At 36.6% G+C, this 26186-nt stretch overlaps 1 protein-coding gene across 2 annotated transcripts in view; it reads left to right on the forward strand.

Annotated features, from left to right (window-relative positions):
• Window positions 1-23123, forward strand: part of LOC106774101 (symplekin) — a 28126-nt gene extending 5003 nt beyond the window's left edge. The window contains exons 7-27 of one of the 2 annotated variants that reach the window (XM_014660941.2): window positions 3391-3519; window positions 4865-5419; window positions 5574-6188; window positions 8620-8688; window positions 10695-10811; window positions 10891-11142; window positions 11399-11446; window positions 11525-11662; window positions 11778-11939; window positions 12039-12101; window positions 12187-12294; window positions 12382-12465; window positions 12542-12589; window positions 15751-15825; window positions 18943-19038; window positions 19111-19191; window positions 19273-19344; window positions 20956-21000; window positions 21081-21164; window positions 22207-22310; window positions 22492-23123. In XM_014660941.2, coding sequence (XP_014516427.1) covers window positions 3391-3519; window positions 4865-5419; window positions 5574-6188; window positions 8620-8688; window positions 10695-10811; window positions 10891-11142; window positions 11399-11446; window positions 11525-11662; window positions 11778-11939; window positions 12039-12101; window positions 12187-12294; window positions 12382-12465; window positions 12542-12589; window positions 15751-15825; window positions 18943-19038; window positions 19111-19191; window positions 19273-19344; window positions 20956-21000; window positions 21081-21164; window positions 22207-22310; window positions 22492-22726 — 3180 coding nt within the window. In that variant the 3' untranslated portion in view covers window positions 22727-23123. Of the gene's footprint in view, window positions 1-3390; window positions 3520-4864; window positions 5420-5573; window positions 6189-8619; window positions 8689-10694; window positions 10812-10890; window positions 11143-11398; window positions 11447-11524; window positions 11663-11777; window positions 11940-12038; window positions 12102-12186; window positions 12295-12381; window positions 12466-12541; window positions 12590-15750; window positions 15826-18929; window positions 19039-19110; window positions 19192-19272; window positions 19345-20955; window positions 21001-21080; window positions 21165-22206; window positions 22311-22491 lie in introns of those variants that run through there. The other variant, XR_001376710.2, reaches the window with a different exon arrangement.
• The last annotated feature ends 3063 nt before the right edge of the window (window positions 23124-26186 follow it).

The raw sequence follows: 26186 nt of genomic DNA on the forward strand, positions 1-26186 counted from the left end.
TGATACCCCCTTGACACAAACCGGGTCTTATTTATAGACTTCCTCCCCTTCTAGTCTAACCCATTAAGTCCTTTCCCATGTATCCTATCATTACCCACCGCTGCAAAACAACCTTGTCCTCAAGGTTGGAACCAAAAAACTGGGTCGCTTGGCTCCTCTTCATCATTTTGTTTTCATGTGAAGAAAATCCATTAGTTAACAATTTTTTTCTCTTCTTTCAACTCCAAAACTTTTTTTGTATTTTTGTAGCAGCAGCACTGCCTAAGCCCTTTCCTTGTCCAGATTTGTTCATCCTAGAAGCTTAAAAGGAAAGAACTTGTTGATCTGGCCATCCAATTTCTTCATCATCATCATGTTGAGCAATTGGTTTCCTCTGAATGTCGTATTGCAGTCTTGCAAAAAAATATCCCTGCCATTGGTCTTCTAGTGTTTTATATGTTTGTGACAACCATATCTTGAATTCTCGGATGAATTTTTCGCTACTCCAAACAACTGCATCTTCTACTTTATTTTCAGCCATAACAATCACCATGTTCCCACCATATTCTGCCTTCTTTCCTTTATCTTCACCCTTCTTCACTGTTTTGACATGCATACCACGACCTACCCCACTATCTCTCCTAAAAACAACAACTTTTGCCTTGTCCTGGGCAGCAACACCAACAATATTTCTATCGTAGTTTTTGTCTTCTGCACTGATATCTCTTTCTCTTTCCTTCCCAGAAACAACAACTTTAAGAGGGATGCAGTGCTCCTTATCTCGAGGTGGAGGCAACCCTTTATTCTCCTGAAACACCTTGTAGTGCCGGTGCAGACCTGCACTCAGCTCTGCTTCCTGCACAGCAGTCAAATCACTTTGCCTCTCTCTGTCCACCTCATTCTCCACTCGACCCATTTCCAAACCCATGTCCACCTTTCAGCATGTGCAAGCTTGAGGAGAGTTTTCAGTTCCACCAGCTGTCTGGACAAAACAGGATCCCCTTTCTCTCTTACCCTTTTACCCGCCAGGTAATACCCCATGGTCATTTCTTTCCAATCTATCATCACCTCTCGCAACTTAGCCAACCAAACTACGTCCAAAATAATATCTACACCCCCTAAGTTGAACAAATAAAAGTCTTCCTCCACCGCAACTTCTTCCAAACTCAATCGAATTTTTTCACAACGTCCCATGGTCATTTTCTTCCGCCCATCTCCCAGGTTCACCGGATACAGCTGAGTGTTAATCAAAGGTAACTTCAATTCCTCCACTAACTCTCGACTGAGAAAATTGTGGCTGGCGCCACTATCGACGAGCACCACCATGCTTCTTCCTCCGATCCACCCCGTCCACTTCATCGTTTTAGGTGAGGTCATCCCTTCTGTTGAGCAGGCGGACAACACCCTGGACTCCGTTTCAGGTTCCACCCCTTCCTCACTCACGACTTCCTCCTCATCTTCTGCTAAAAGTAGCACGCGCAGGCTTCTCTCGGTGCAACGGTGGCCAGGTGCGAACGACCCTCCACAACGAAAACACCAGCCCTCTTCTTTCCTCTTAAGGAATTCTAAGTAAGGAAGGTTCCTCACCATTATGCCTCTGTTGTCGTTTTCCCCCATGGTGCTCACCCTCGCCGTCGAACTGGTTACAACTCTTTCTCTCCGCACCGAGTCCATCTTCTCCACTCCTCTGGACTGGTACACCGTGGGTCTAGTAGGCTCTGATCGCAACACTACCCCCGTCGATCGCGAGCCAGATGGGTTACTCTTGAACCCATTCCAGTTGCCCTCTCTCGCTTGTAACATCGCCTCCTTCGCGTCGCGTGCGACTCGCATTGCTACCATCAACTCTTGAGGATCTTGAATCCTCACCTGTCCCTTAATGTCCTCACGTAATCCGGCGAGGAAATAGCCCAATCCTTGTTCTTCAGGTACGGCCTTGGTCTGTCCCATCAAAGTCTCGAATTCGCGAACGAATTCCTCCACCGTTCCTTCTTGGCGCACTGTCGCCAATCTCTCAAACACCGTCCCCTTAACACCTCCTCCAAAGCGGTTGATCAAGGCTGCCTTCAGGCCCTCCCAAGAACGGTTCTTGGCCTTTTCTTTCCAGACTCTGAACCAATAAGCCGCACTCCCCTCCATGCTGATGTAAGCCAGCTCCACCTTGTCTTCGTCGCCGTTCACCTTCTGGATATCAAAGAACCTCTCCACCCTTTTGATCCAACTAAGGGGCTCCACCCCTTCAAACGTAGGCAAATCCACCTTTTTGCGCCACGGTCTTTGATCGTCATGGTGGCCTCCAGCCCCTTTGCCTCCAACTTCCCCAACATGTCGAAGTGGATTATCGTTAGAATGCCCCTCCACTTTATTGGTGTTCGTTCCCAGTATCCTCCTCATTATCTGCCACATATCCTTTTGTATGGTGGCTGACTCCGCTTTTATCCCCTCCATGGTAATCTCTATTGCCTCCAACCTTCCTTTTGTATCTCTCTCCATTATTGCTAACGTGTCCAATTGGGATCCTGCAGTTTCTTGATCAGTTTTCTTGATGACTTCTTGATCTGGCAGTCCCCTCCCAAGCGTATCCAGCAAGTCGGACCAAATTGTTAGGTTCCTATGTATTGAACCTAACCAAAACTCTCTCAATAGCAATCAGAACAACCAAAGATGAAAGAAAGAACTGTATTATTGCTCAAGAATGGGTATGCACAAAGAATAGAGACCGGGAGCATAACCTCCCTTGAGAGCATAACCTCTCTACACAAGCCAAAGCTTGACTTTACAAAATATATTTGTGATACCCCCTTGACACAAACCGGGTCTTATTTATAGACTTCCTCCCCTTCTAGTCTAATCCATTAAGTCCTTTCCCATGTATCCTATCAGTGTGTGTGTGTGTGTGTGTGTGTATAACTTGAGATTAAAGTGAAGAAGATTTAGAGTGAATTTGAGAGAGTTCTCCCCCCTTATGTTTTCATATTTATAGTAGTTTGAGATACATTAGATACAATGGACGAGAGAAAAGAAGAGAACTCTAGAAGATGCTCCTAGGAACTATGTCTAAAGCATGCTCCTAGGTACTAGGTCTAGCACAAAGTAAAATAAATCACATTTAAGCCTATTTATTCTAAAGATATATATATATATATATTATATTTGAACTGTTAAAATAAAAGAGAGAGGCAGTAGCTAAATCCCTAGTAGATCACATATGATTATGCATTTATATATAGGAAAATCAAAGAGATGGGTCTATGTACGCATGATGTGGTTTTCTCTATGTGCAGATGATGCTATTGCTGAATGTTGTTGGCTTTTGGCCATTTTCTGCAATTGATTACATTGGTGCATATATTTAAGACATTTGGTCTGATATGGTGTTATTGAGGAAAACTGATTATTGTATTTTGGTAGTGGAGAGATCGTTTGGCCGGGGCCTTGAAGGAAATACAGTCAGAAGGAAAGGCAGATCGGGTTTTCCACCTAATCTCATCTAGCAATGGAAGCATTGAGAGAGAGAAGGATGATCAACCTGTTATCAAGGTAAGCACAACCACTTCCTGATATGTATATTATTTTATTATTACTAATTATTCTTCTGTTTATTAAATTTTTGATCTATGAACATGTAAGTATGGAGGTTGTGTATATCGAATATTAGCTGTATCCGTATCTATAGATAGACAATTGAATTGATAGTTTCAATTTCTTTTTTTGTTTACAGAAGAGACGTAGATGGTACTCTTTAGAAATTTTAGTTTTAGAGAATGGGTTTTGTTCCATCATTTTTTGCTGCTTTAGAAAAGTAAGATGACATTAATTATTTATTTCCTCACTTTATTGTTCTTCTGGTATCTTCCAGTAATTGGAATGAAAAGAAAGAAATTAATGGAGTGTGAACTTTATATATAATAAAACTGTCCTGCTTCACACTGGATGTTTGGTGACATATTTTCCTGTCCAATGACACTTCCGTAAAATTCTTGTGAAGCAGCGTCATCTAGAATTGGAGGCTATTTTTTTGGTGTGGAAAAATGGTTCTCCATGTTGATTCTGTCCAAGTACGTGGTGACGGCCAAAGGCACATGTACCATGATGATACAGTTGCTTTATGCTTTATGTTTTCCTCTCTCCTCCTTTTATGCAGCCCAGCCCACCTTTGCAGGGTGGACCTAATGCTAGTCTGCAAGACTGTCGGGCATGCTAGTCTGTCAGGCTGCTAGTCTGCGAGCTGCCAAGCTAACCTGAAGCCTTTGAAAATCTCCTACAAAACAAAGAAAATAAGTAAACATGTCAACTGGGTTCAAGTCAACTATAGTCAACCCAACCAAGCCAACTTAGGGAAACTTAACATAAAAAAATGGTAAATAAAGAGATAATAGAAGGATCAGAAGCGTCCCTTCTTGTCATGCCTCTTGTCACTCTTCTAGGGAGGACCTCTATAACATCGTGTGTGGTCATGTATTCATCAAAAAGTCTAAATAGTATCACATTTCAAGGAATCATATCTAAGATGGGAATGGAAAACATTTATTCACCTGCTCGACGGGGAGTGTCAAGAAGCACGCTTTGAATTTTGGCTTTATTTAGGAAAATTTAAATTTCTTTTATTCCGTTTGTTTGGTTAGATTTGATTATGAATTTAATATTAGGAGATTGTAACAAGAATTAAATCCCATAAATATAGGGATTTATTCTCTCTAGGATTGTTCTCTGTTTTATTATTTAATTTCTGTTTTTATCTCTGAACACATGTATAAATACAGGTCAGCTGACCTAATACTTTGAGTGAGAAATAAAGAAATATTTCCTTTCTAAATTTAAGAATTTTAAATAGCATTTAATACTGGCAGNACATCATGTTATTCCTTACCATTTTTTATTTCAGGAAGAGGAACCTGCAATAAATTCTGATGATTCAGTACACAGTAATTTGGCAAGAAAACGATCTGGATCTCAAATTGAAGATGATTTAGCTGAAGATGTTCCTGGAAAACGTGTCAGGGCAACAATTGATGCTTTGGAAGAACCTAGCAAAGAGTTGGATGAACGTACCACTTCCAACTCACAGGATGAGACTCCTTCAAATGTACCGTCATCTTCAAGCGGAGATACGGATAATGGGCCCGTAAGGCAGCTTGTTGCCACATTTGGTGCTTTGATTGCTCAAGGTGGAAAAGCTGTTGCGCATCTTGAGATTCTCATCTCAAGTATTTCTGCTGACTTGCTAGCTGAGGTGGTGATGGCAAATATGCAAAACTTACCTCCAAATTTCTCTAATACTGAAGGAAATGAACAGCTGCAAGACATTAGTATGATTGGTTCTGATGACAAGGCTAAATATCCACCTTCATTTGTAGCTGCTGTTATGTCACTTTCTAGTACTTTTCCACCAATAGCTTCCCTTCTTGATGCACAACAATCAGTTTCAAATGAGGTTGAGGTATAATAATTAATTAATTATCTGTCAACTTTTTAGGCCTACCTTTTATTTTTACATTTTATTATCTTTCCCTTTCATTATACATTTGGTCTGCCTACTTTTTAGCATATTTCTGAGAAGTGTTTTTTGAGTAAGACTTTGATATATATTACAGAAGTCACAAGGGGAGGAAGAAATTTCTGCAACTGCTGTCAATAGTGGTGCTGTTCACTCTGGCATGAATGTTGTATCTGAAAATGTACCATCTCCTACTGATTTTCCAACTTCTGATGCTAGTATACCTGGAGTGGAGAATGGCTGTACAACTATGCCTCCTGACATCCATGACGTTGGAAACTCAGAGAGTGGAATTCCTGGCCTGGATTCTTTTGGTCGTAGTGATGCCTTGTCACAAACTTTTGATCCTTCTTTATTGGCTTCCACTGAAGTGGGCCTAGAAGATGGCAGCCAAGAGCAAGATACAAGTTTGGATCTGAGGTCACCACTGAACTTAGCTCCGTCAATATCAACAGATAGATCTGAGGATCTGAGCCCAAAAGCGGCTGTTAGAGATGTCAACAGCTTGGTGTCATCAACAGCTACTTCAGTTGTGTTGCCTTCCCGTTTAGTCTTGCCAAAGATGATTGCTCCTGTTGTTGAACTTGAAGATGAACAAACGGATCATTTGCAAAAGTCATGTTTTATGCGTATTATTGATGCATATAAGCAAATAGCTGCAGCTGGAGGCTCCAATGTCCGCTTTTCAATACTTGCTTATTTAGGAGTTGAGGTGAAAATCCTATCTAGAAATTTTCTAATTTTATATTTCAGTTGTAAAATGACATATTTAGGTGCTCTCTATTGGAACTTTATTTTTTTAAAACTGTTTTTTGGTCCTTAGAAGCATGGAAGATCCAACTCGATTTATTCTTTTTTTGTACTCTATAACTGTTTCCTATTGATAAAATTTACAATGACTTTAATATGCATCCCTTTTGGGTAGGTGAGTAACCAATAAATTTGCACTTAATAACCTGAGGATCAAGTTTCCCCCTATGATTATAATGAACATGAGCAAAGGATACATAGCCAAAAACTTGAGGTACAAGATGATTTGTTGTTCCAAGGTCGAGGAAGAAATTAGAAAATAGTAGAATGAGACTGTTATTGTTTAGTGTTGAGTGTAGAAGATTGACCAAATAGGTAGCAGTAAGGACAATTTCTCCCTAATACTGTTTTGGGCCACATTTATAGAGAAAAGAGACTCAAGTTGCATTTATGAGTTGCCAAATTTTTCATTCTGCCACTCCATTTTGTTGTGGGTTGTTGCATAAGAAGATTCATGAATTACTTCTCCTTCATTGAAGAAGGAGGACAATGTTTGCTTGAAACAATCTTTGGCACTATCTAAATGAACTCTTTTAATGGTTGACCCAAACTGATTTTTAATCATTTGGATGAAGCTTTTGAAAACTTGGCCCACATCACTTTTTTGTTTCAAGAGAAATATTGATAGTCCTTGAGTGCTATCGTCAATGAATATGACAAACCGACTAGCCCCAGATAAGTTCAAAATTTTAGCGGGTCCCCACCCAACTGAATACTTATGCAAAGGGAACAATAATTCTTTTGTTACTATAGGGAAAGTCAACACACTTGTGCTTTGCAAATATACTTGTATCACAATGAAACATTTGTATGTCAACATTTTGAAATAAATTAGAAAACATAATTTTCTAGAGCACTGAATGATGGGTGACCTAAATGAAGGTGGTATAACTAAATTCTTTCTTCATTGTAGAAATATTTTTCTGACAGCAAAGATAAAGGAATTTGATTCTTATGCTATGCATCCTGTTATCATCTTCTAGGAGGTAAAAGCCCATTGTCTTCCCTAGCAAGTCCAATCAGCTTCCTTGTTCCCTGATCCTGAAATTGACAAGTTATAGGATTAAAAAATACCAAACAGTGTAAATCCATTGTAAGCTTGTGAACAAAAATCAAATTGGAAGACAAGTTGTGCACATGCAAAACTTCCTTCAGAATTGGATTCTGGTTTATCATATCTCCTTTTCCAGTAATAATGAAAGTTCCATCTGCAAGTGCAATTCTTTTGTTTCGTGGACAGGGTCTATAAGTATAAACCAGTAGATGATTGAGTTATGTGGTCTGTGGTTCCAGAATCAACTACTCAGGCACATTCTTTAGAGGAATTTAACGCATTGCTTGAGTATGGGCACACTCACTGAGTAATTCCCTTGTTTTGTTTTAGAGACTCTCATCTTAATCTCAATGATTTTGGCAACATCACCAACTTTGGAATAATTTGCTTTATAACTGTCCCATATCATCTTAGCTGTCTTCATGTACATCTAAGCATCACTCACCTATGGTGTCATGGCATTCTACAACCATGATAGTACAACTGCATCCGCTGCATTCCAAATTGTCTAATTGGTTAAGAGTTTTTCGAGTATTGGACATTTTTGAGCTTTGAAGTATAACAATGTAGGCCAAGAAGAAATACATTGGAAGAAAGAAAGGGGTGTGGTGTTGCAGCAATGTAGGCTGCGCAGGTGAATAGATCGAAAGAAAGAAATGGGTATGGTTTTGCAACAGCGCAGGCTGCGCATGATATTACACAGGCTCCCAAGGATTTTAGAGCTCTGATACCATGTTAGAAAAACTATTTCCGATAATATTCATAGAAAAGAAATTGCTCTTAAATAGAATATAAAAGACTTAATAGTGAAAAATCTTAAATTATGATAGATCCTGTGCAATAAGTATAAAATCTGTTAGCCTCTTAATCCTCCAAATTCTTCTAATTATGGAATGTAATTAAAACTGTACAAGGAAATATTATCTCGAGCATTGTAGGAATTACATGATTTATGATTGCCTTAACCTTTCACTGTCTATGGCATTAATTTAAATATTAAATGTTTTTATTTTACCTGTCTCACAGTTCTAATTTTCGAGAAATTAGGATCTAAAGTTCATCAGTAGTTTAATGCATTGTTATTGTTCATTGGACATATTTGATTTTCTGATGTTTCTAACAATCATCATCCTGTCTCTTTCTATTCTTAAAGGCTTCAACTTACGTAATTCAGACCTCCTTAAGATCTCAATATCAATTCTTCTTCTAACAGTTTGTGTGTGTGTATTTTCTTCCAGCAACTTTGTAATTGACACCATGCACTCTTCTTTCTATGCAGTTTCCTTTGGAATTAGACCCATGGAAACTATTACAGAAGCATATTTTGATTGATTACACTAGTCACGAGGTGAGCTCTTCTCTCAAATGTTATACTTCTCTATCAACTGTTTTTACTTAGCTTTGACGCAGCTCCTCGTCAGTGGCCAATAATCATGAGATGAAGTCTAATATTGCATGTTATCTTCCTTCTTTTTTCACACATGTTCCATCAATTTCATGTTTACAGACATCCTAAAGTGCCTATTTTTTTTTTTTTTTTCAAAAAATCAATTATGAACTGGTTTTGAAAGTGTTGGTTCCTTAGATCAGTTGCATTTTGAAAGTCTGAACTTGGAGAGCTTTCATTAGAGACATGTTATCCAAGTCAATTCTATTTTGTCATACGTGTTTCATCAAAGAAGAAATGTCTGGCATGCTGGATGTGGAGAATGTAAGGATCAAAGAAACATGTTTGGTTGTATTAGATTTGTAATTGATATTTGTTAAAAGAAAGAAACGAAGTTTGAGAAGAGACACGAAGGGCGTATTTCTGAATATGCTTGAGTTGGGTTTCCATCCAGCATATTGATCTATTAATAATCAGAAGTGTTACATAGGTACCACAACTCTTTTCAAGAGAACATTTGAACTATCACAACTTCCTAAAGTACATAGGACCTAGTCAAATAGAAAAAAATAAGAAACATAAATTACTCCTGTTTTAACACTCCCCCTCAGGCTAGAGAATAACTTTTTTCCATTCCTTGCTTGCATATTAATAAAAAACTGGGCTGCTTATTTAAAAAGAATATGGAAGAGAAAGGTAAACATGAACTAACATCCAGTTCAATAACTGAATGTTTTTACATCTCTATAATATTTCTCAATCCTTTAGAAAGAACATCTGCATGTTGACCTTGTGAAAGAAGGTACATGTGGAGTACAAATCAAGCCACTGTCGAACTTTTCCTTGAAAAAATGTCTGTCCACTTCATTGGTGTTTTGTTTAATCATGCTGAACAAGATTATTGGCTATTAAAGTTTATTATCACAATAGAGCTTCGTAGGTCCATTCCCAATTAATCTTCAAGTTTTCTAAGATCATTTTCAGCCAAAGCAAATTCACATATACCTTTTTGTCATAGCTCGAAATTCAGATTCAATACTAGATCATGCTATAACATTTTGCATTTTACTTCTCCAAGTTAGTTACCAAGTTTCTTCCGAGAAAGGTACAATTTACAGAAGTAGTTCTCCTCAGTTATTGTCCCTGCACTGTCAAAGCCAATGTAGGCTTCAAATATTTGTATTCCCATTTTTTCTATATCAAATTCCTCTACGTGGTGTCACCTTAAGAGATTGCAAAATTCTATAAGTGGCCTATGAATTGGCTTCTCTTGCACAGTGCATATTGGCCAACCAAACCAACAATTGATGTAATATCTTGCCTTGCATGAGACATAAATTGATTTCCTAACTAAGCATAAAATACTTGTAGATTTACACTATCTTGTAGATTTACAAGTTGTCATAACCGTGTCGTTAAGCAAATCTATGACGATTTTGTTGAGAAATGAAAATACCTTTCTTGGAGCTCCTAAAAATATTTCAGCCTCTTAAGAGTTTTNATCTCAAACTGCAATGCTAAATGTTGACTTAAGAGTTGTTCTTCCTTCCATTTATCACCANTGACAATGATATCATCCACATGCACTACATTGGTGTCAGTGCACCTGTCTTTTAAGTGTTTGAAAAATAAATTGTGATCTCCTTAGCTTTGTTTGAGTCCTGATATACTTAATATAATCAGATCCCTATTATTCTTGGATATAATTAGTTTCTTATGATTCAAGTATATTGACATTACGCACTTTAATTATAATCTGCAAAATATGGAATAATTAAATGTCATTGCTGACAAATACTGTTGTTTCTCGAGCTAAATCATGTATGTGGGATGACTGTAAACATCTTGTTGTTGGACATGTAATATCTGATAGATTTGTTTACACAGTTAATGTGTCTAGCAGTTAGATGTCTAATATCTAAATAGACTTGATAGACACTGTTGACAATGATTACCTAATGTCTCAGGGACATGAGTTGACATTACGTGTCCTCTACAGATTATTTGGTGAGGCTGAAGAGGAGCCTGACTTCTTTTCTTCCACTACTGCAGCTTCTGTATACGAAAAATTCCTCTTTACAGTGGTCTGTGGTTTTCTTTCTCGATTCTTTTGTTTCCATTTACAAGGCATGAGTTGAGGTTTTTGGTTCACTTCAAATGCAGGCAGAAGCACTTAGAGATTCCTTTCCACCTTCAGATAAATCATTGAGTAAATTGCTTGGCGAATCTCCTTATTTACCAAAATCGGTTCTTAAAATTTTAGAAAACATGTGTTCTCCCGGAAATGGGGATAGAGGTGAAAAGGAATTACAGTCACTGAATGCGGATAGAGTTACTCAAGGTCTAAGTGCTGTATGGAGTTTGATTCTTCTTAGGCCTCCGATCCGAGATACTTGCTTACAAATTGCTCTACAGGTTTGTCCATCCTACTTTTATTGTACAAACTTTCGCTCTATTTTAGTTTTGATTGTTGTTCATAATTCAAAATCTGTATTGATTTTCTTTCTTCATATGTTTAGAACTTTAAGAGGTGGCTTTATGATAATTGTCCATTCCTTTTCTCCTTGAATTCTAGAAACTGAATTTTCAAACCTTGCTTTCCCTTGTGATTGTAATTTGTTGGCCTTAATTCTGATCTCTTAATTTTGAATTTTTTCTTTTCAAATGAAAGAGTGCAGTGCATCACTTGGAAGAAGTGCGTATGAAGGCAATACGTCTGGTATGCACAGTATAAATTCCTTTTGAATCACTTAGTTGGCTTCGTATCAGCATTTGTCAATTTGAGCTCTTCTTGCAGGTGGCAAATAAGCTTTATCCTTTGTCATCCATTTCTCAGCAAATAGAAGATTTTGCAAAGGAAATGCTTATCTCAGTTACAAGTAACGATGTTTCAGAATTAACAGATGCTGAAGTGTCCGTTGCTGATTCACAAAAGGTATTGACACATGTATGGATTTACTTTTTTTTATTGAGTCCTCTGGATGGCAAGTTAATGTCATTTTTGTTGTTGAACTTGATATGATAGTTTGCTTTTCTCTTTTCATTTTCAGGGACCTGATGCTGAAAAGGTTTCAAACGAACAATCATCATTGAGTGGCAGCACTAAAGATGTCTCCGATAATCGTCAATCATGCACATCTGAGAGTGTCTTACCAGAATCCGTTTCTGAGGCTCAGAGGTGCATGTCATTGTATTTTGCTTTGTGTACAAAGGTATTGTTTATTTTCCCTAGTATACATCCTTTGATACTGTGTGACTTATGTTTTGTTATTCAATTGGAAGTAATACATTTGGATCTTCTATGATGACAGAAACATTCTCTCTTTCGCCAAATATTTGTCATCTATAGATGCACATCAAAGGCAGTGAAGCAGGTTTCGGTTTTTAAAGTTTGGGATCTAGTGACTATTATCAACTAATGTTCTGTCTATAAGTTACATAATTTCTTGTATGCCACAGGCAGTACATCGACAAATCCCAATACTAGTACGAACTATGGGCTCATCCTTAGATCTCCTTGAAACTATTTCGGATCCTCCAAATGGAAGCGAGAATCTTCTAATGCAGGTTTACTGTTTTACCTTGTATAATATTTCATTGGTTTGAAATTTTTGATATATATTGAATATTGATAATTTTACATTGAAATGTCAGGTGTTGCATACACTTACAGATGGTACGATCCCTTCTAAGGATTTAATAAGCACTGTGAAAAGGTTGCATGGTTCAAAACTCAAGGTATTGTAAATTGTTGTCTTAGCAGTTTCACATTGAAACTTAGGATTATGGTTAATAGTTTGTTGATTCTATACAGGACGCAGAGGTTCTTATTCCGGTATTACCATTCCTATCAAATGAAGAGGTATTCCTTATTATTCTTTCAATTGGATGTAAATTTCATTGTTGCTTTTTCATAATGATTATGATTTATCTATATCAAGAATAGTAAACTCTAGGTAAGAGAGAAACATTAAGTTGAAACCGTGTTCTTTTAAACATCAGAGGTGCCTTATTTATGTTGTGGAAAAGGAATCAATACAACAAATATAGGATATGATATGTTCTAATAACAAAGTCATTAGAGTAAATAAAAGCATTCATAATAGTATATATATAATCTTGATATTTGTGATTGTATAAGACTAGGTTCTTATCTCTATATTATAATACTCTTTTTCATGTTGAAGCATATAACACGTATGTGCTTATGAGTACTACAAAGTAATCAATCCTTGGTGACCTAGTTAGCCAATTGTTCACTAGGATTGACAAGTTTAGTGGTGATCTAGAGTCCAATTTTTCCTTAGAAAGTAACAATCTACCTCAATATGTTTAGTCCTATCATGAAAGATATGATTAGAGGAAATTTGTAATGCTTCCTTGTTGTCACACGCAAGGTGCATTTAGGAGCTCTCTTCCAATTTGAGCTTTTTGAGGAGTTGCTTTTAGCCATGAGTTTTCCGAAGGCATTCTTAATATACTTAGGATTCACACCCCGATTGTCTTAACGGGGAGAGTTTAAATATTGACTTACTATGCCATAGCAAAAGAGAAGTTAGGATGAGTCACAGAGAGGTAATTTAGTCTGCCAACCATTCTTTTGTATCTCCTAGGATTAGAATATGCTTCTAGTTGGCCAAGTGCAAATTTGACGCTCGGATCTGTTGGTATTTCCATAGGCTCAGCATTTATCATCCCCAGTTCATCTAGAATGTCGAAAGCATCTTTTCCCTGTGATATAACCTAACCATCCGTGGATTGTCCACTTCTATACCAAGGAAATACCTTACGTGTCCAAGATCTTATATATGATACTTTTAAGCAATATATTGTTTGTCATATAGTGTTTTTCTTAACAATGCGGACACATATACAATGAGATAGATGCATGTAGAGAATCACAATGAAACAGAGAATAATGTATCATTCCAAATTGCTAGATGATAGTCCAAAAGTGCCTAAACCATGCACAGGGTGAATTTTTAAGCAACAAACCCAAGAGATATAACCCAACCATCCTAGGTTATCTACTTGAGATTAGAACAGAAAATATATTTCTAGAGGGCTTAAGAGATCCCTTTCACTGTCTTCTATTTATAATGAAAATACAAAAGTACATGGAATAGCAATGGACTGCACTAGACCCCTAGGTGCAGAACTAGGTACAACTAATAAATGATCTAGCAGACTACACCCTGCCTTGGCTTAATGATGATACATAGATATAATTATTCTAAGACACTATATACCTAGAAAATTCCTAAGGTATCCAAGATCTTTGTATGGAACTTTTGAGCAAGATATTTAGTTGTATAACGCCCTCCTTATCTCTGCCTATGACAGAAATGTGTCCTCATATACAGTGAGATAGATACATCCTTGGAGAGAGTGATGTTTAAAAAGAGAATAATGTATCATTCCAAACTAGTGGATGATAGTCTGAAATACTAAAAACCATACCGGGACCAGCATAGATGAGAAACCGATTAAATGATTCTCCTTTGAACAACAAATCCAAGATGTTGCTCTATGCTAATGCACATAATATCAGTGATGGGGAGAGATAGTAAAGACAGTATGACTCAAATCTGACGCCAATTGTTCGGCTTGACATCTGATCCTGCAAGCTACCATTATATAGTGAGAATAATATCATGTAAATTAAAAGGACCATGATGGATATGAAGACAAAATCGGATGGTTTTTTCGGTAGTACCAATGTCGCAAGCTTGTGTTTGTGAACCAATGACAATAATTACAAAGGGCAAATTAACAATAATAGTAGTAAAGGAGGGAAAAGCAATTACAAGATATGTGATCAGTTGAAGCAGAGCTAATGATCCAAGGACACGAAGGGAGATTGAGACAGGCAGAGGAATTACCAAGTGTACCACAAGCAATTTTTCTAGTGGATTTGTGAGTCTCAATATTTGATAAAATTTTCAAATTTTGTTGGAGATAGATAATTGGCAGTGTAGGAGCAACAAGTGATTCAACTGTTGATATCGGGGAAAAGTTGTGCGAACGAGGGAGTTTCCTATGCACCTTCTACTACCTATCAATTTAAGTAGGGGGCGGGAAAGAGGTCCATAAAAGGATCTCTTATTGTATCTGTTAGACAGTTGGACATTTTGTTGACCGGTCTTGGAACCTGGTGAAGGAGGTTAAGCTCCTGGATTACTCTGTAATTCTTGTTTCTTTCTTGTGAATACACACCCATTATTAATCCCATACTGTGTTGTGTTTGTGTTCTATGTTCGTAAGAGTGTGAGAGAGTTAGAATTCTTACCAGAATCTCTAACACATACTCTTGTGGCAAGCCATACAAAGCCCAAGGTCATAAAGAACACACTGCGGTAATCAAATTCCTTCACATACACATGGTTGAAGGAGCACATCAAAATCATGCAAGGCAGCATGAAGCTGCCTAGGATAAGTATACACAAGACCCTCAAAATGTTGTGGAGCAAGTAGTGTAGATCTTGGCACATGCCGTACAAACATGTGTCATTGGTATAAATGGCAAGATTTTCACTCCAAATTGGTACGAATGTCACATGGGGACAAAAAAACGGGTTTTACTGAGATGTGAATAGTGGATCTAATAACAATACAAAATTTAGCATCAAACTCTTTTCACTGTTCTCATTTTATGTAGGAATGAATTCAAGGCTCTAGGTAAAATTAAATATTCAGCTGGAACGTGTGTTTCTAAGATAATACGAGTGTTTTGTTTATATTGTGAAAATGGAATTAATACAATAAATAAAGAGATTTGATGTCCTCTAATAAGAAGGTATTATGAGAACAAATAAAAATGTTTCTAATAATTATAACAAAGAAAATTATAACAATATATAATCTGGAGGTATTCTTGATTATGTAGGATCAGTTCATTATTTCTATAATTATAACAAAGAAAATTGATTTCATTTAAACAAGACTTGTTTTTCTTCTACTTCCTATATCTTGAATGACATTGTCTTTCCTTTGGCCGACATTTTTTAACAATTCGTTTGTCAGGTAATACCGATTTTTCCTCACATTGTGAATCTTCCTTTGGAGAAGTTCCAAACAGCACTTGGTCGCATATTACAGGTAATAATTTGTTTTATAATTAAAGTAGAGCTTAGTTAGAGCTACAACCAAGCATTGTAGTTAGTATATTGGTAATAGAATTCATACTGTGTGAGCCATTTATCGAAACTGGATTAGAAACTAAAACGGGAAAGAACACTCAAATAAGGAAACTGAAAAGTTTGTATAGAAGTTTCAAAAGTATACAGATACAGCACCGACACTTTGAGGATCCAGAAACCTCCCACTAATCAACTAATATTTATCACACCCAAGACCTGCCTGATAATGCATTTATACACACACACACACACAAACTTCCCAGCACAACAAACTTAACCTCTAACAGATTTTACAGCTGTTTGAGTTAAAAACATTAGCTGTATTTTTTCTTTTCCCTTGTTTCTTCCTGCATAAACCTTCGTGTAGAAGGTTGTAACCGAACAATACCCTCCCCATCAAGATGCACCATCTCTCCAAAGTGGAATTGTGGAAAATGTATAGCGATTACAGAAACTTCCTCCTAGTTGTGATTCCTGCTATACAATATCGAGAGTTTCATGTTGCTTCTCAAAAAACCTAACTTCCCCTGTTTTTGTGCTCTTCTTCCTCGTGCCCTTCTATTAATACCATGGCATTAAGTTGTTTGTGCTTGCATTCATGATTCACATCCGTTTTGATATTTTCTTGAAGCTCTGACTATGTCAACCTTTTAAAGTTGCCTCTATTGTGACCATCACTGTTAGCCTTTATGTCATTACTGCCCTTGCTCATTCTTCTTGTGTACCTTCATTAGGCACTCTTTGATTCATAGAATTTGCTGACTAGTACCTTTCCCAAATCCTGAAGTCATAAATCTTTCCACAATCTTTTCCAACCACGTCATGCGTGAATCCTGTTGTGCAAGACGATATTCCAAATTTGCTTCCATCTGGGTCAATCTTATTTTATTTTATTTTATTCTTACATATTCATTTGTATTTGGGCTTAGCCCATATTTCTTCTATTATAAATAGAGAACCCTATGTGTGTATTTAACACAAGGGATTAATTCCAATATATAATTTTCACTATATTTAACATGGTATCAGAGCAAGTTTTCTGATCCTTTTCTACTTTGTCTTTGTTGCCGCCACGGCCATCAGCGCCCCCCCCCCTCCTAAATAGTTTATTTTTCAACCTGTGCCTTTATGCTTCAATGGGCAATCTCTAGTTTCTGTCTCGCATCTGTCCGGTGTTGCTGTCCGCCATTGTCCGTTGTCGCTCGCCGCCACCTGCCAATTGTCCACTGTCTCCGACCACCATCACCGGCCACCGTCTCCAGCCACCGTCTCCGACAACCGTCTCCGGTCGTCGTCTCCGGCCACCGTCTCCGACAGCCGTCTCCGACCGTCGTCTCCGGCCGTCGTCTCCGGCCACCGTCTTCGGCCACCGTCTCCGGCCATCGTTTCCGGCCGTCATTTCCGTCGTTCGTCGTGAGGGGGAGTATGTTTCCAGCCAGGTTTTAGGCTTTCAGACTCCACTAGTCAATGATGGCAGTCCTTGCAGTTTTATCGCTTCTAGCCACTATAGGTCCCATCATAATGGCAGTCCCTGTATACAGGCCCCATCAGTCAGTGATGGCAGTCCCTGTATATAGGCCCCATCAATCAGTGATGGCAGTCCCTGTAGTTTTGTCGCTTTTAGCCACTACAGGCCCCATCAGTCAGTGATGGCAGTCCCTGTAGTTTTGATGCAAGCCCCATCCTTACTTGATGACAATCTAGTCCCTGAAGTTTGTCATTGTTCTCTTTTGTCAAAGTCATCCCACTTGAAGTTTCACGGTATTATTTGAAGTTTCGCAGTTGTCCACTACTGTCCATAAATTGCCGTTAGTTGTTCGTCGACATGTGATTGCGCATTTGTTTGCCGCACACTCTTGAAGACAGATCATATATTTCAAATTGAGTTTATTTATTCCAAGCTTGGTCCATACAATCTGTATGCTCCAGCTTGAGGGGGAGTGTTAGAGATATTATATTTAGTTTATATTGTGTTTATGTTAATTAGAGAAATATAGTCCATATATGTTTATTAGGGAAACATTGTTCTTATTTTATTTTATTTTATTCTTACATATTTATTTGTATTTGGGCTTAGCCCATATTTCTTTTATTATAAATAGAGAATCCTATGTGTGTATTTAACACATGGGATTAATTCCAATATATAATTTTCACTATATTTAACACTTGTGTCTAATCTTGTTTCAGAACACTCTGTAGTGCTTCCACTTGTGATTCCATCATTCTTTTAGTCACCATGTGTAATAACCCATAGAGCTGGAAAGAGCTTTGATAGCAGTTTATAGAAACTGGATCAGAAACTCAAAAATGGGGAACAAACACTTAAACAATGAAACTGAAAAGTGTGCATAGAAGTTTAAAAAGTTTACAGATACACCACTAGCACTTGGAGGGTTCAGGAAACCTCCCACTAATCAAGTAATATTTCTCACACACCCAAGACTTGAAAACGCACCTATATATATACAAGCTTTCCAACACAAGTTTAACTACCAAGATTTTGCAACTGTTTGAATTAAAATAATTATCTGTATTTTCCTTTCCCCTTGTTTCTTCTTTCATAGACCTTTGTAATAGGAGTTCGAACCGTAATAGTAATGAAGCTTGAGATTTGAAATGCTGAACAGCTTTTTTTGTGCCTGTGTCTTGGAGTGTATTGTCGGAGTTAGTTTGGAATATTCATCAAAACTTTTTGGCATCCATAATGTGATGCCTGATATTTTGCTGGAAGACCACGAGGTTTCCCAGTTAAAGTAATAAAGAAAGACTATTGCAATTTGAGGCACAATAATGGCTATATTTTTAAAATACTGTTTTTTATAAAATGCCTCATTTGTTATGTTTTTAAAATAATGGCTATATTTTTTAAGTAGTGTTATGTAAAAGTTCAACAAACAATGCCTCATTTGTTAGGATTAGCCCTACACATGAAATTTAGAGCTTGTATTTAAGTTTTAACTTCCATGATTACCAAACCTTGTGGGATATTATACATTTAATTTTAATTAAAAAAATAGTTCTGAATTGTTGAGTAGATTTTTGTTATTTAATTAATTGTAGAGTTCTTTCCCAGGGATCATCACAGTCTGGTCCAGTGCTTTCTCCGGCTGAAGTTTTAATTGCAATTCATGGAATTGATCCTGAAAGGGATGGAATTCCCTTGAAAAAGGTAGGTATGCAATGATATTTGGTTTTATTAAAAATTGAAACATTTTTCACAGCTAAGTGTTTTTATATGCAGGTGACAGATGCATGCAATGCTTGTTTTGAGCAGCGACAAACTTTTACGCAGGAAGTTATTGCAAGAGTTTTGAATCAGTTGGTGTGTTATGCAAAAATTGTTTTATATGTTTGGGCCTTTGCAAGTTAGTTGATCTCACATGGCAAATGATTTTTAATGCAGGTTGAGCAGATTCCTCCACCTTTACTATTCATGCGTACAGTGTTACAAGCAATTGGTGCTTTTCCAACACTGGTAAGAACCTTACCTTTCCCAGGAAATGTTATAATGTTTTCAATTATTTATTGTGGACTAGAATCAAAGAATTCTACAGTTAGTTGATCGTTTCCAACTATTAGTATTGAATATAGTAAAACTAGATATAAGATTAATCTCTCTTGTGTTTAAAACACACATAGGATAATATATTTATAATGAAGAATGATACAAGTATATATGACAACAAAACATAAATATGGTAAATAGAAGATATTGTTAAAACCAATGTCAACAATATCTACCAATATCAAACTACCAAAAGTCTATGTTTCCCTAATTAATGTAAAACGCAATATATCTAACACTTCACTTCAAGCAATTCTTAGTCTCCTAAAAGACTTAGTGAAAATATTTGCTAACGGATCATTTGAGTTAACAAACTCAATCTTGATGTCTTTATATACAATCTTTTCTCGAATGAAATGAGAGTCAATGTCAATGTGTTTGGTTCTTTCATGAAAGATATGATTAAAATTGATATGAAGAGTTGCTTGATTGTTACTTATAAGTGTCATTTGAGTGACATCTCCAAATTGTAACTCTCTAAACAATTGTTTAAGCCAAATAAGTTCACAAGTGACTAAGGCCATAGCTCTATATTTTGTATCTGCATTAGATCTTGCCACAACACTTTGTTTCTTGCTCTTCCAAGAAATCAAGTTACCACCAATGAAAACACAATACCCGAGCTGATCTTCTATCAGAAGGAGATCTTGCCCAATTAGCATCTGAATAGCAAACAACTTTTGTATGGTTATTGAAACCATATAAAAAAACCTTTTCCATACTGATGATATTGGCATGTACTTTAATATACGGATGATTGCATTCCAATGGTCTTCACATGGAGAATTGAGAAATTGGCTCACTACACTGACTGTAAAGGAAATGTCAGGACGAGTAACTGTAAGGTAATTTAATTTTCCAACCAATCTTCTATATTGCTCAAGATCTGAAATAGGTTCCCCTTGATTTGGTAGGAGTATTAGGATCCATGGGTGTGTCGACAAGTTTTGAATTCATCAATCCAGTTTCCTCCAAAATATAAGGGTATATTTTAATAATACCATCTTTGGATTGTGCTACCTCAATATCCAAGAAGTATCTGAGTTTGCCAAGATCTTTGGTTTGAAAATGGCGGTCATTGTCTATAAGAAAAATGTAATCAACATATACTAAATAGACACATCCAACACTTGAATGATGGTAAAAGACTGAATGATTTGTCTCACTTCTAGTCATGCCAAATTGTCATGACGAGTGTAAGATAATTTAATTTCTCTACCAATCTTCTATACTTCTCAAGATCTGAAATAGGCTTCCCTTGATTTGGTAGGAGTTCGATATTAGGATCCATGGGTGTGTCAACAAGTTTTGAATACAACAATCCAGTTTCCTCCAAAATATCAATGCATACTTCCTTTGAGATATGGCAGCTCTGATTAATTGATTATTTTCTAACTGAAAATGTTCTACCGTTGTTGACAGGATATGTATATCTAGAAACCTAACAATTGTTCACTGAGATCTCTTTGGTTTGAATTTGATATATTCGAACTAGTTATTGACTTGTATAAATTACTGTAGGTGGACTTTATCATGGGGATTCTTTCTCGCCTTGTGACAAAGCAGGTTCGTATATTATTGTTTTGTTTTTTGTAATCTATTTTATTATTCTGTGTACTTACACATTGCTAAATGAACTGTTGCAGATATGGAAATATCCGAAGTTGTGGGTGGGATTCTTGAAGTGTGTGCAGCTGACAAAACCACAGTCATTTAGCGTTTTGCTTCAGGTATTATTATATATGTTTACTCTTGTTATCAGGAACTTATTGTCATTTTTGAAGTTACGGCACAGTTCTGAATTAGTTTTCAGAGTCTCTGTTCAGTATTGCGCCCTTACATACCTATTCTATATGATGAACGTATAACTTAAATAAGATGAAAATATCAATTATTTGTTTCCTACTGGAGGAGCTCCGCACGAAATATGTGGAACAATAGCTATTGAGAAACTTTAGTGTTGATTTCTTGGGTTAACTGTTAATATCGTAATTTAATGCTGTTGCTTTCAAATTGTACTTTATTCTATTAAATCATAAGATCTTTGGGCGTTTTCTTGTTATTCCGAGAGCTTTTGAAACAAGCTTAGTTACATAAAATTCTGGTCCAATGGATATCAAAGTTGGCACACTTGCATGAAATCTTCGTGTTGCGAAATCCTCCCATTTGTTGCTTCGTTTTGTGACTCTTTTGCTCCTTCTCAATCCCCCAGAATATGGCTTTACTGCCACCTGGCGATTTTTCGTAACTAACTCTGATGCATGGGTACTGTTATGCCGCTGATATTCTCCATCATGTGGCAGCTCTGCATGCTAGATTAGTGATAGTCATACAATTGGAAATATGACTGCAGTAATTAGATTATTATAATTATATTTTTTATGTGAAGAGAATTGCATGGTCTGTATTCTAAAGAAATATTTTAGATGGCATTCAATCGTAGAGCTTAATTATCTGTTAATCGAGACCTCACTTTTATATACCAGACGGGTTTGGGAAGGGTTAATAAAATGTAGATGTCAGTTGCTTTTAATATCTTTTTTTAAATAATTACATTGCTCATACTTAATTATCGTTTTAAGCGAGTCTTTTTCCTTCATTTTTCACTAGTTTGATATAGAAAATTTCACTAGTTTAATTTCCTCTCTTTTTTCTTGGGTACGCATTCTTTATTGTTTTTGAGTTTCTGAGTTTAGATGGTCTTTTTAAAAGCTTTTGAAATTTTAAGACATGTCTGTTCTAATGCTTTTTCTTGTGGTTGCTTGCAAGCAGCTGCCTCCAGCACAATTGGAGAATGCATTAAATAGAATTTCAGCCTTGAAGGCACCATTGATTGCACATGCTAGCCAGCCAGATATACAATCCAAACTTCCGAGGTTCGAAATTTCGCTGGGCACAACAATGCCATGAATTTATCTTTTTTCTTTCCTTTCTCTACATCTTATTGATGGTGAACTCGTTTCATTCTTGTTTAAAAACTGTATCTTTTTGGGACGGGGTGTAGCCACTGTGTTTGTTTGTGAACAACATTGATTCTAAGTTTTTGAATGTGTTTAGGGCTATGCTAGTTGTTCTTGGAATTGCATCCGATTCTCAGGTATCAAGTCAAGCACAAACTACTCAGACACAGATTACTCAGACACAAACTAGTCAGACACAGACTACTCAGACACAAACTAGTCAAACACATACTACTCAGACACAAACTAGTCAAACACAGACTGGTGAGACAAGCAACTCAGACAAGGACACAGTGACCGAGAAATCTAAAGAATCATCTACAGCGAGCTAAAATATAAGCAACCATGATGATGTGGTGGAATTTACCACAATCAGGTTGAATTTACCACAACTGAGTCTCAGGTTGAATTAGCCTAGACCTGACCAAGGCTAACCACAATCAGCTCTGTCCGACAGAGGAATAAAGAGCCAATATTGATAATTCAACACATTAAGATAGCTAAATAGCTGGGCTATGTGCTCAGGGTTTTTGTGCCCTTCTCTGTACCTTGGCATATTAGGCTACAACCCAGCGTGTACATGTATATAGATGGAATAATGTGTATTGGAATGGAATGGGTTTCAATTTTGGCCCAATTTTATTTTACTTTATTTACTGTTTGAACATAATGTGTTCCTATTAAAATGTGTATATACACGTTGATTTTCCCCAGTGGAAACTTTTTTAACGTTTGTCTTGAGCATCTGTATCTCTGTTTAAGACAAGGATCAGAGTATCTTTACACATACACTACTTTTTCAGATTTGCTTTTGAAATTGTGTTGGGTTACTTTGATCTCTAATTTATTTGCAACGATTTCATAATAAAATACGAAATTACGTTCATGTTTTTGACATTATGTTGGACTACAAAATCAAATGTCTGAAGTGTTTGTTGGCATCCATTTGAACAATATATAGATGTATTGAGTTTAGTAATTAGTGGACTTGTGGTACTTGTTAAATACAAAATCTGTTTTCGGCCGACAATCTTCTCATGGCTTAATTTAGCATTAACTTCATCCTGTATAATTTAGGCTTAGTTTCCTTTTTTAGTACTTTAAATTGATTATTTAAGTATAGTTGAAATTATCTTCTCTTATATTTTAAATTAAGAATTAGCCTAATACTTCTGTTTAGTCTGGGCCATCTTTTATACGATTAATAGCGTGTCAAGCGACTGACCGTCTCCATTATTGTAATTTACTGTATAGTAAATATGGCTTTGATTGTAAGAAATTCGTAAAATTAAGGGATTGAGATAGGAATTTATTTGGTAGATTTTCTCCTTATATAGTGTCTTTGGAGATTTATTTCATGAGATTCGATTCCTTTACTTTAGGGGCTTTGTTTCTTGTATATCCTTGTTTTTCTCTTCGTAAAATTACCGATTCAAAATCAACAAAAGAAGATTTCAGTTTTTCCCAAAATGATTGGTGGACTCTAAGGCATTAGAGCTTCTACAGATTAAATGGAAAAAATTATGTTTAATATATCATTTGATCCCTACTTTTAGGGATTTTGTTCAAAGTCATTCTACTTTTTAAAAAAGTACATTAAGATTCCATATTTCATTAAATAATGTTCAACATTATTCTTTTGGTTCATGGCGTTAAAAACATAAGGATACAATTGTCACTGTGATCAAAACTAAATGATCTGTGCACTTTGATGAATACGTGGCACATATGAAATATTTGAATGTGTAAATTTAAAAACAAAGGTGTTACCCTAAGTTATCCAAACATTAACTGACCCCAAAACCCTAAGTTACCCAAACACTTGAAATACCTCTTCGTCTTCTCCAATCTCTTCGCTGTTACCAATAAGGAGTATTGGTAAAACTTGAAGAAAATTGTTTTGATGATGCTGCAAGAAGACTTAGTTGAAGAAGAGTCTAGAATTATTTAAAAGAAAATTTGTAGAAATTAAATGTAGTAGGAAAGTCTTTTAAACTCTGTAAAACTTGGATTTTTAACTGCAATAATCGATTATCAAGAAGCAATAATCGATTATCACAAGTCATTCAGGCATAATCGATTATCACCTCATATAATCGATTATCACATTTTGAAAAACCTGTAACGGACTTGAATAATCGATTATCACTTACAATAATCGATTATTTGTGGCAGTTGGGACATGACCTTTCAGTTTCTGACCCTGGGCTTATAAATAGGTGTTTTGAGAACTTCANAAAGTAACGTTGTGAACTTAGGTCTTTTGTAGAATATATTTTGTCTGAGGAAGTTCTCAAAAGCTAGTTCTGTTCCCTTGCCTAGTCTCGTGAATAGGAGAAGCTCGCGTTTCGTGTGTCGATAGTCGGAGCGGTTCTCTTCGAGTTGGCAAGGTGCTCTGCCTAGTCTCGTGAATAAGAGAAGCTCGCGTTTCGTGTGTCGAAAGTCGGAGCGGTTCTCTTCGAGTTGGCAGAGTGTTTGCTTCCGGTTCGTGTGTCGAAGGAAGCACTTCCAGTTCGTTTGTCGAAGGAAGTTACTCACTGCACTCTTCCGGTTCGTTTGTCGAAGGAATGTGTTTTCTATCCCTTACTCATTTCATTATCTTGTAATCTGTACAACTATATTTTTAGTGAAAATAGTTAATTACTTTTTATAGTGATTAACAACTGGACGTAGAATCTTTTGATTCGAACCAGTATAAAAATCATTTGTGTGATTTTTCTCTTCCCTACACTCCTTAATCTTTTAGCACTCCAACTGTTCGATAAAAGTTATACAAGAAATTTAAAACTGATAAAGGAACTATTTTTGTGACCGAACACGCTTTCCGCTTACTCTAAGTTTTATTCCGCTGCGTTATACTCTTCGAACCATACACCCCCTTCGATACCAACAATTGGTATCAGAGCTTGCTTTGATAGTTTTTCAAATTTTTCGAAAATGGACGGTCATAACCAAATGTATTTAGAGGGTGCTTCTATTGATAGACCTCCTTTGTTTACGGGGGAAAATTATGCGTTTTGGAAAATAAGAATGCAAATATTTTTAGAGTCAATTGATAGGGGTATTTAGGAAGTTGTTTTGAATGGTCCTTTTATTCCTACTGTAAATTTGAATGGTGTAAATGAAGAAAAACCATATTTGCAATGGACTGCTGACGAAAATAGACGAGCCCAATTTGATATAAAAACTCGTAATATAATATCCTTTGCTTTGGTATTAGATGAATTTTACAGGATTTCAGTGTGCAAAACAGCTCAAGAGATGTGGGAAGTTCTTCAAGTAACCCATGAAGGAACCGACGATGCGAAACGTGCTAGAAAGAAGACCCTGATACAGGAGTATTGGATGTTCAGGATGCAACAGGGTGAAACCATCGTTGATGTGCAAAAACGCTTCACACATATCGTCAACCATCTTTTTGGTTTAGGTAAGAAATTTGACACTGACGAATTGAATGTTAAAATTTTGAAATCGTTGAACAGGACGTGGCAGCCAAAGGTTACTGCGATAACTGAGTCTCAAGACTTAACGTCCATGCCTATGGCTGTGCTTTTTGGAAAGTTGAGAGAGCACGAGCTCGAGTTGAATAGATTGAGCTTTGAGGAAGCCCAAGGAAATAAGAAAATGTTGGCCTTCAAAACTGAAAATTCAAAAGGCATGAGTTCAGAAAAGGATGAGGAATCTGAAGATGAAGACTCAGACGACGAAAATATGGTTCACATGTTCAGAAAATTCAAAAAGTTCATGAAATTGAAACGCAAGGAACAAATTAAAAAAGATCAAAAGAAAAAA

This window comes from Vigna radiata, chromosome 9 (assembly GCF_000741045.1).
Source record: "Vigna radiata var. radiata cultivar VC1973A chromosome 9, Vradiata_ver6, whole genome shotgun sequence".
NCBI lineage: Eukaryota > Viridiplantae > Streptophyta > Magnoliopsida > Fabales > Fabaceae > Vigna > Vigna radiata.